The sequence below is a fragment of the Gambusia affinis genome, linkage group LG16 (genome assembly GCF_019740435.1).
Source record: "Gambusia affinis linkage group LG16, SWU_Gaff_1.0, whole genome shotgun sequence".
In the NCBI taxonomy this organism is placed as follows: domain Eukaryota; kingdom Metazoa; phylum Chordata; class Actinopteri; order Cyprinodontiformes; family Poeciliidae; genus Gambusia; species Gambusia affinis.
Window position 1 is genome coordinate 2272393 of NC_057883.1, and position 11148 is coordinate 2283540.

At 38.3% G+C, this 11148-nt stretch overlaps 1 protein-coding gene across 4 annotated transcripts in view; it reads left to right on the forward strand.

The window, feature by feature from the left end:
- The window catches only part of kiaa0586 (KIAA0586 ortholog), a 41095-nt gene extending 30863 nt beyond the window's left edge, over positions 1-10232 (forward strand). For 3 of the 4 annotated variants that reach the window (XM_044142695.1, XM_044142697.1, XM_044142696.1), the window contains exons 24-26: positions 561-671; positions 947-1091; positions 9927-10232. In XM_044142695.1, the coding sequence (XP_043998630.1) occupies positions 561-671; positions 947-1091; positions 9927-10087 (417 nt within the window). In that variant the 3' untranslated portion in view covers positions 10088-10232. Of the gene's footprint in view, positions 1-560; positions 672-946; positions 1123-9926 lie in introns of all 4 variants that reach the window. The other variant, XM_044142698.1, reaches the window with a different exon arrangement.
- The last annotated feature ends 916 nt before the right edge of the window (positions 10233-11148 follow it).

Consider the following 11148-nt stretch of genomic DNA (forward strand, 5'->3'; position numbering starts at 1 on the left):
CTCTATCTCTACAAACATAAATCATGTCTGGACAGAGAGGTTTGCAAAAAAACCAGGATGATAGAGAACCAGTTCTAAAGTCCTTCCACTGAGAGAATAGACTTTCAAAAACTGATGTTAGTTTATAAATCACTGAGCAGTTTATCACCACAATACATTAAAGATCTGCTGTTGTTGCATCAGCCTTTCAGAACCTCTCAGGTCTTCTGGTTCTGCTCTGCATCCAGAACCAAAGCAGCATTCAGCTTCTATGCACCTTAAATCTGGAACAAACTTCAAGAAAACTGCAAAACAGCGAAAACACTGAGTTCCCTGAAATCCAGAATAAAAACCCACCTTAGAGTTTAGAGTTGCTTTTGAAACATAGTAATTGAACATTGGCCAAAATATTCGAGGTGTTTTGATGATTTGGATGATGGCGCTTAACAAAATGGAAAGTTTGTTACGGTTTTCTCATTTGAACTGACTGGTCATATTTAAAGTCATTCACTTTTCCTGAGCTGTTTGGGTCAAAGTCATTAAGAGCCTGTTTGTTTTGTCCCTCTGGGTTCGTCCTGCAGGCCTTTGACTCGTCCACTCTAGAGCAGGTTGGAGGTCGTAGCATTCTGCTGAGCCTGTTGACCAAGATGGATCAGGGAGTCACTCACAGAGGACAGAGGCCACAGCCTGAGGTTTGCTGACCAGTTGCACTTTGAAACCAGGGTCAAGCACATTTGAAAACATAAACTTACTGACTAACAGTCTGTTTAAAGAAATCTTGTGGATTTCACTGTTGGCCCTAAAAATTTAATTCCACCCTGGTGGCAAACCTAACAAAACTCCTGAAGTTTTTCCATGTACCATCGCAAAGGTTATTACTTATGTTACATTTTATTACTGATAACAGGAGGTAAGTGAAGGGTGTTAAACATTCACGCTCTGTAACCTTTGACCTCTGGTGTTTTAGGGCTCCTGGGGGAGGGAGGAAATGGAGGACGAGGTGAGTGTGGGGGAGGTGAGAGACTGCGGGCCGGCAAAACCTCAGAACCAGACCAGAGACCCGGCGGGACTGGATCAAAGCGCCGCCTGCGGACAGATCAGCCAGCCTGCAGGTCAGAACGTCTGGACAGTGTGACTGGGCTGGTGAGGTCGTAGTTGTGACAAAATGCATAATATTATTTTGCTGAGTGGGATGATAGAGCTCCTTATGAGTGAGACTGTTTCCTTCAGTCTGGAGAAACAGAAAGGACTTGTGTTTTGTCGTCTAACGTTTACAAAGTGGAAAAAACATAAGAAAACAACCTGGGTTTTTAAAACACTGGTAGAAGTCTAGTAATATGACGAAATAATTAAAAACAAAGAAAAGGTCTTTTACATTTTTCTGTAAATTACAAAAAGCAACCTCTGACAAGGTATAAATTAGGACATCCTAAAATTTCTTCCTGCTTTAAATTACTAAAATATGATGGACAGAGATGGTGAGGTGCTGATTACTGGGAAAGAGACTGGTAGCAGTCCACTCTACTGGCACCACATCCAATGAAACACCTGAGCCAGAGTTCAGCCTCCCTTTCAATCCATATGTAACTTTATTAATATCCACTTTGAAGAGATTTCTTTGCTATACAGTTGGTGCTCAACACAACCGATTCGTCTGTATCTCGAAACAGAGTTCTGAGCTTTAATGTCACATGGCAGAGTGACGGGAGGTAAAGGTTAGAAGCTAACACCAGTTACTGTTCTGTTACAGGTCTAATGTTGTGTAACATTAGCCTTTAGCTGTTTCTGAAAACTTTGCATATCAGCATTTTCTGCAAACTAGCTGTGTGGAAAACACATTTTTATTGTGTTTCTGCTTCATCTTCAGTCTCTGGTTGCCATGGAAGCGTGTCTGATCTCACACCTACCAGCTCAGCGCTTCTGCCATTTTCTACCAGCATCATTCTTTAGGCAGTCAGACAGCTTGATGTGTGTGTGGGGTGGGGGGGGTGTTTCTTTGCAGAGGTTTGTGTTGGATACTGTATCCCTGTATGTTTGTATTTTATGATGATAATCACAAAAACCTGTTGCATAGCAACAGTTTCTGCTGGACTAAATACTAAAACCTATAAGAACCAGGTAAAAGACAGATAGTTTTTCCTTTGGCTTTTTAACACGTTCTTCATAAAATTGAGTCCAACTACTGCAGGGTTTTACTATTGCTATGTTGCCATGGAGACTCTGAGAGTAAGCAGAAGACGACTCAAACAAATGAATGAATAGATTTTTCCTTTATCGAGCTGCTGTTTGTGAACTCTGCAGTGTCGTCTTTCCAGCGTTTGGTCCAGCTCTGCCATTAGGAGTCGTTTTAAAGACGTGGATGTAACCTGTGCAGATGTGTGTGTTTCTACCTCTGTGGCTGTGCAGGCCGGCACTGAAGCACACTGAGCCCTGTGTTCCAGAGGCCTTAGCTTTACTCTCTGCACACTCTGTCCTTTCACTGCCCAACTCGGTTTCCGTTCTGCTTGTGGAGCCTCTGAAAGGCTCGTCTTCATTTCCCCGGTTGCCGCTGCTGCTGCCAGCCCAGAACACGCGTTCCCTCCCCCTACACACTCAGAGCCCACCCAGGTCGGCCTTCAGAGTCCTGATCCCGTCCAGCAGTTTGTTAATAGCTTCCTGGTAAAGTCTTCTCCAAAATTCCCTGGCAGGATTGTTTTAATTCAGCAAGCATGGACTTTCTAACATGATCGACCTGTTTGAAGTCCTTTCATAGATTTGAGTCCATACTTTAAAGTATGTAACTATTATATATGTAAAACATTATTTATTTATTTATTTATTTATTGCATATTTGTTAAAACTATCACCGTGTTGTAACAGTAAAATACAAGACAGATCATCTGTGACTTACCTGGAGTGTTAAGTTGTTTGCCTGTCTTTAGCATGTTTAGCAGTACATACCTGAAATTGATTGACAGTGTTAAGACCCTCCGTCTGGCTTTGACCTGGAGCAGAGCATACCTTCAGACCAATCAAGTTTACTTGTTTAGCACATTTCAGCAACAAGGCACATCATACAATAAACAGTTGAGAAAAGCTGTAACAGACATTGCATTTTGTCAAGTGCCATCATTGAAACCATCAGTACACATCAAATGTGTTGGTTAATATTCCATTTATTATGCTTCAAAAGCAGCTCTAACCAGGAGGGGGTTTAACCTGCTCTTAAAGGCACTCAGTGTTTCAGCTATTTTTTAGTTTTCTGGAAGTTTGTTCTGCTGCTTTTCCATGTTTGGTTCTGGTTCTGGATGGAGAGCAGAACCCGAAGATCTGAGAGATTCTGGAAAGCTGATAGAACAACAGCAGTTCTTTAAGCCTTTCAGTGATTTATAAACTAACCTCAGTATTTTAAAGTCTATTCTCTCAGTGGAAGAACTTTAAAACTATGTTCGATCTTCCTGGTTTCAGTCAGAACACCAGCAGCAGCTGGATCTGGATCAGCTGCAGCTGGAGGGTTGATTTCTTAGGTTTATGTGTGAAAACACTTTTGCAGTAATCGATGAGACTAAAGATAAAAACGTGGATGAGTTTCTCTAGATCTTGCTGAGACATTAGTCCTTTAATCCTATCCTATAAAAATCTTCTTCAGATGACAGAAGGCCGACTTTGTAACTGTCTTCATGTGACTCTGAATGTTCAGGTCAGAGTTCATCACTACAACCAGATTTCAGACCTGATCACTAGTTTCTTGATGTAATAACGGAACCTGTGACTCTAGATCAGTCCAAAGATAACTTCAGTTTGTTTCTGTTCAAAGTTTTGGCACATCCATACATTTATCTGTTCTAAGCATCTGTTCAGTGCTTAGGTTGGTTCAGAGTCACCTGGTGACATTGTAATGTAGAGCTGTATGTCATCTGCTTAGTTACATAAAAGTATTAAATAAGAGTCCCAGGATTGAACCTGGGGGTACCCCATATATGACCTCTGTCTGTGTCTCTGAGAAGTTTCCTATTGAAACAAAGAAATCCCTGTTCTTTATGTAAGACTCATAACCAACTGAGTACTGGACCGGAGAGTCCGACCCAACTCTCCAGTCATTCCAGTAATATGTCGTGGTCAACAGTGTTAAATGCTGCGCTGAGGTCCAACAGAACCAGCACTGTGGTTTTTCTACAGTCTGTATTTATGTGGAGGTCATTGAACAGTTTGATGAGGGCTCTGTGGTGAGCACGGAAACCGGACCGAAAGACGTCAAAGCGGTTGGTCATCGTTAAAAAACTATGTAACTGTTGAAACAAGATGGCAGTAGTAGCACTGGGAGGAGGTGTAAGCACTCCATCTTTTCACAGACTTTCTGTCTTGTTACACAGTCTGGACATGGGGATAGTTTTACCAAATATGTAAAAAGAAAGTTTAAAAAAGCTTTAAAAAACACCCTGCTTGGTTTGTTTGGGTCATTCAGAGGTGGACTTGCTTGATTCTCATCTCTCCTCAGGGCTCCGTCTGGGATTTCTCCCATTGAGCTGAAGTTCTCTGATGATGATGATTTTCTGCTATTGCCTGCCTGTACATCAGGGGTGTCAAGCTCCAGTCCTCAAGGGCCGGTGTCCTGCAGTTTTTAGATGTGCCACAGGTACAAAACACTGGAATGAAATGGCTTAATTACCTCCTCCTTGTGTAGATCAGTTCTCCAGAGCCTTGCTAATGACCTAATTATCCTATTCAGGTGTGGTGCAGCGGAGGCATATCTAAAAGTTGCAGGACAGCGGCCCTTGAGGACTGCAGTTTGACACCCCTGCTGTACATGGACATTCAGTACATGTTGGCCACACTTCCACAGTGTTGACGACTTACAGTCAGGTCATTGCTGGCAGAAAAGACATTGGGCTCGAGTCTTCTGTCTTTGCAGTGTGGGCTGGTTGTTTCACACTGTAAACAGTGTTTTACTGTTTGTGTTTAAAATATTAGCGAATTTGCCAAATCACTAACATTTCCAATTGATTCAAATTTCAACAGACTTCCAGGAAGCCCAGACGCTTTTCAGGAAGGAGAGCGTAGAACAAGGAATTGCTTGTTGCCAGGATACTGTTTTATATCAGATGTAACAAAACAAGCACCCTCCAAACAGTTCCACATCCCCAGTCTCTCTTTTATGTTGAGTCCTGATGAACTCTGACCTTAACTGAGGCAGTATGGTCATTAACAGTCACCAAAGACTAGATTATTTTGAACCCAGATGTTACAATCTGTTGATTTTAAGTGCTTGTAAAATATCCTCTAGTGTAAAGCACTAAAACAGGAAATCAAATAGCAGTTCTAATGTGTAGAAAATAAATAAATCAAAATTAAGTGGTGTGTAAATATGGAAGTAAATATGTGCCATCAGAATTTGAATAAAAAATACCTCTGAAATTTGAATGTTGTATATTAGTGCTTACTTTTTCAGTATTAAAATAAATTCAGAATATATTTTTAACCTAAAAAAAATTTCAATGTCATTATTTTTGCAGTAAAAAAAAATTCGGTGTAAATTTTTTTACATGGTTGCAATTTTCAGTTATTAAAAAAATTCACATTCCTATTTCAAAGTGATCAAATTTTCAATATACATATTTTTCACAGTTTAAATTTTCAGTGTTAAAAAATTCAGCATATAAAAAATTCAACTTTTCAAAATTGTTGCTCAAATTAGTCTCAAATTCACCGTCTAAAAATTAGCTGTCTCAAATTCAGCGTCTAAAAATTCGCTGTAAAATGGCCAAGGTTACTTCAGGTCACAGACATTAGCAATGGATGTCCGATTCCAACATCCACCTAATCACGTGACACAACCGTCATATTGAAGAAATACCAGCATCACCCAGGCTCCATGGAGGCGAACGCAAAACCCAACGGTGAGTTTAATGCTTTCATATTTCTATAGTATATTTTATTTTGTGCATGAAGTTTGATACATTATCTTAAAGCCTGATTTAAAACACGGGTTGGGCCGTTGTTAATCTTACACCGTAGTGCCGCATATTACATCTTGCTACCTCCTAGCACCCCAGCCCCTCCCGCTGTCCCACGTCCAATTTCCCCAGTTTTATTTCAAAAGAAATACCACTTGGGTCAAGTCTAGAATCTTTAAAGAGAACTGATGGGTGGCGACATTCTGGGTTGTTTGTATGTTGTCTTAGGTGAGACTGAGACAGGCAGTCTTAGTAAAGTCGTAATTTTTCAGGAGATGCTACCGCTAATATGGCTGCCTTGTGTGCTTCAAAGAGGGCTGTGAACACTTTCCGACATTAATTATAACCACAATCCCATTCTGATCAGCTACCGTATTGTTCAGGTGACTTCATTACAACATCATCCAAAATACTGCTTCTCTTATCTGACAAGTGTTGATATACAATATTAATTTACATTCTTTTACTTTGCCTAAAACCTCGTTCTGTTACCTAGCAACACTATAAACAACCCTTTGTTTTTCAGTTGATTTTAACTAATTTTCAAGAAAATATATGCTTGTAAGTACATCTGTTAACTTATTTTAGATTAAATATCATAATTTAATTTAGATTACTGTGACTTCTCAATGCTGACCTACTGATGTCAAAATATTTTTTTATTTTACTGACAATTTTTAAATGTTTTTTCTTTTTTCAAGGAACTTTTGCTGAATCATATTTTGATAGACTCCGTGATCGTTTGGAGCAGGAAGAAGCAGTTTTATATCTGGGAAGAGTGTGCACAATCAAAGGTTTGTACAAATGACAAGTTTCAATATGTGATGCTTTTGAATGTCTATAGTAACATTAGCTTTGTGTGGTCTTCAATATGATGAGATTTGAAGGGCAGTTTTAATCGCTTTATTACTCCATAATTGAAGGACTGAGCGACTGTGGAGAGATCTGTGGACGGCTGTAACATGCATCTATTATGACGTGCTACACTACCTTAAAGAAGAGGGATACCTGGACATTTCAAATGAAGCACTCCTCTTCTGTTGCCATGTCTTCCTGCCATGTCTGCAGGATGATCTGGATACTTTCTGCAGTGGCTGGGACAATCACCCACTTCGAACTGAAGCAACATGACTCCTAACCTGCTCTGGGTTCTTGGTCGTACACATCATCCAATTCCTGAACCCCACGGTGCCTTGACAGAGGTTATTAAGATTATAACGGAGGCTCAGATGTATTTGCTGAACATTTTATGTTCAGATTTTTATTTAATAACAATAGCTGAATAACGGCAAACGGCTGTTTGTAACCAAGCAACCAAAATCACCAAAGGCAATCATGTTTTAACAAGATAACTATCACATTTTAATAAGATACATATGACGTTATAACGTGATAGCGCTCAATTTTTTTTCCTGTGACAGCAATACGCTTCCGTGCCAGTTTAAAAATTCACCATTTATGAAATGTAAAGCAAAATGCTGATCATGTTACCACAGAGGTGAATTTCAGGTCTTTTATGGTAGACATGTCAGAGAACAAAAATGTTCTAAATTTGTAATTTGTTTTTTTTCTTTACTCAAAAGGAACCCATTAGGTACATTTGTACATTGTTGTATTGCTTTACATTACTTGAATTATAAGAATCAGAAAAGTTTTGTCTTATGTTGTTTATTTTCTAATACCTAAAGCATATATGAACTCATCTAAGTACATTCAATAAAATTTTGCATAAAAAAACAATTTCAGTTTCATATTTAAAACTGCCTGTACAAACAGTACTGACTCAGAGAAATGAAATATCTACTCTGAACATTGTGTTATTCTAGTTCCTCTAGTTTTGAATTTGACAAAACTAGAGAAATTAGAGTAACAGCAATGTTGTCGCTCTAATGAGTAATACATATGATCACATTTAAACATATGTATCGAACTTGTGATCTGACAAAATCAGAAAATTGAATTGATTCTACATTTCAACAAAACTGTTTTGTTTTAACAAACTGATTCACAAACAAAGAACTGCTACAGCTTAAATATAGATTGTTTTTATTTATTATTTTTTTAACAGGTCAATCACTCAAAGCAAGCCAAAGCCAGACTGCGTAGAGGAAATGCATGCTACAAAATCCTCACTGAAAGAGTTGTAATTCCAGTAGTGACAAGGAATTCTTAGTGTTTTGTAGTTTCCACTTACAATCTCCACAGACAGACTTGCTGGCAGATTTTCCCATCCAGTCCAGAATTTCATCATGTCTCCTCTTCCTCCACTCCGTGGTCTTTCAGTTAGTAAATTAAGTAAGTGGCTTGCAGATTCAACAATAGCATCCTGACTACCCTGTAGTCACAAAATATATAAAAGACAAAGTAGCAGTTGAAAAAGGATTAGTTAAAAAGAAATTTACACTTCATGAGAATGATCACTTTTACTCAGGAAAGCTCTGTGCTGTAGGGTTCCCACCTTTCAGAAATTAAAATAAGGATCTAGCAGATGGAAAGTGTCATTCTATTTCACTAGAGAAACTAAAACTGCAGTACCATAAGTTTTAAAGAATAAAGAGACAGTATAATTTCTTCAGTTTCCTCTTAATTTTTTTACAATTGCTAGCATTCATCCTCACTGACACTGTTCAGCCTGGCATGTGTGTCTTCCTCTCCTGTATCTTTGCTAGGACATGGTAGAGTATCGGTTGAGGACGTTTTAAAAAGACGCAGGTTGAGAACGGCTCACCACGACTGCTAACCATCTTTTGCACCTAGTGTTTCTAGGCAACCGTGACATCATCAATGGTCCAAAGCGTTCTGGGGTCCTTACTAGCTCCCGCCACATTAGCTGAGCTTAACATGTCTTGTGTTTTATTTTTGTAATTATTGTTACACTAAATGTTTATATGCATGTGATAGGCGTTACTGTCGGACATACAGAAATACCAACAAATCGTGTCTCGTTACGGGGCGATTCCAGATTTTACTGAAAGGGATGGCAATCCTACTGTGCTCTTCTCTCATTAAAATTATAGAAACTATATAAAACACAAATAAATCTACAATTTGTAAGATTAACAACGGCCCAACCCGTGTTTTAAATCAGGCTTTAAGATAATGTATCAAACTTCATGCACAAAATAAAATATACTATAGAAATATGAAAGCATTAAACTCACCGTTGGGTTTATCGCCTCCATGGTCGCCAGCCTGGGTGATGCTGGTATTTCTTCAATATGACGGTTGTGTCACGTGATTATGTGGATGTTGGAATCGGACATCCATTGCTAATGTCTGTGACCTGAAGTAACCTTGGCCATTTTTACAGCGAATTTTTAGACGCTGAATTTGAGACAGCGAATTTTTAGACGGTGAATTTGAGACGGCGAATTTGAGCACAACGAATTTTGAAAAGTTGAATTTTTTATATGCTGAATTTTTTAACACTGAAAATTTAAACTGTGAAAAATATGTATATTGAAAATTTGATCACTTTGAAATAGGAATGTGAATTTTTTTAATAACTGAAAATTGCAACCATGTAAAAAAATTTACACCGAATTTTTTTTTACTGCAAAAATAATGACATTGAAATTTTTTTTAGGTTAAAAATATATTCTGAATTTATTTTAATACTGAAAAAGTAAGCACTAATATACAACATTCAAATTTCAGAGGTATTTTTTATTCAAATTCTGATGGCACATATTTACTTCCATATGTAAATAACACGAGAAATGTTAGAGACCTACGTTGTTCTATTTAGTTTAAATGTTTGTAAAAGACTTGAAGAAAAACTGTAGATTAGCCCTAAAATGCTTAATGGAACCAACTTTTATTTGCATGTATACAATACAAAAATAAATGTGTTTACTGTCAAAACATTAAAATGTTAAGATATCCATAAGCCATTTTGTTAATTACTTAACATAATGGCTTTAAGACAAGCGGGCTGTCTAGAGTAGAACAACCCTGACCTTCCAGTCAAATTTCTCAATTTATAGTCAATAAAGATAATTATTTTTTTCTTAGATGTTGGACATCTGGACAAACAAAATCCACAGGGAGGAGCCAGGAAGACAGGTGTTCATCTGGCCACATGTAGAGCCCAGGATAGAAACGACGAGGACAACCAGGGGACCGACGGGTCAGTGGATGCAGACACAGACTCCTCCACCAGTGACGTCTTCTGATCAGATTCTCATGATTTCCTTCTCTTAACTCCATGGAATCATTCCCTGCAGCCTTTAACTTTTGTAAATTTGAGTGATTGACTGTTTGATTGTTTTAAATGTTGTCGTGTTCTTTCAGATTAAATGTTACATATTTGACTTTTAATACACATTTTGTTGTCTTTCACTTATTTTAAAAAGTAGTCATGAAGTAAGAATCGGATTTAGTTTAAAGTAACTTCTGCATTTGGTCTGGAAGTGAACGGATTGTCCCAGAGAAAAGATCTCAGCTTTATACACAGCTTGTGACAAAGAAGTCATTTTAAAAGCTGCTGCATGTTGACAAAATGTGTTGCCAACATGATGATGATGATTGATGATGTTTCATGGCTACACAAAATCCTTAAAGGAGAAAAAAAAAAAACATAACAAAACCATGTTCACAATAAACAGACTAACATTCGATCAGGAAGCTGATGAGCAGGAAGTGGATGATGTTGGGCGTTATGTGACACAGAGAGACCTCATCCTGATTAGGCCAAGGAGAAAACCTTTAATCCAAGAAAACACAGGAAGAGAAGAGCTATTGATCAGACAGTTGATTGGTTCCCTGAGGTCCTGTGTGTCTGCGCAGAGATCGATGTTCTCACAAACCAGGATTAAACGTAAAGAAGCAGAGCAGGATGAACTGATCTCAGGCCTACAGAGCTCTGCACATGTTCAGCAAAACAAAGAGGAAACTCAAACGTACTCAAGTCCGAAAGCAAACAAGTCTTAGAAGCTAGTTCAAGTTATACGCAGGCTTTCTGTCACAGCTCACTAACAGCTACTTAACTTCATGTAGCTACAGATCAACGTCCGAGTTGCTTTTCCCGCCAAATGTTGTAGGAAAATAATTACTGCACTGTTGCCATTTCAAAAGAAGGAAAACCATTTTGAACTATAAAACATTTAGGTGTAACAGCATATTATACTTTGCTTGTTAAAGTGAGATTTGGTTTAAATTGAGCTCTTTTAGACTTAATGCACACTTTAATGATGTCAGTCACTGTGTCCCCTTTCATTGTTGTTAGCCATGGATG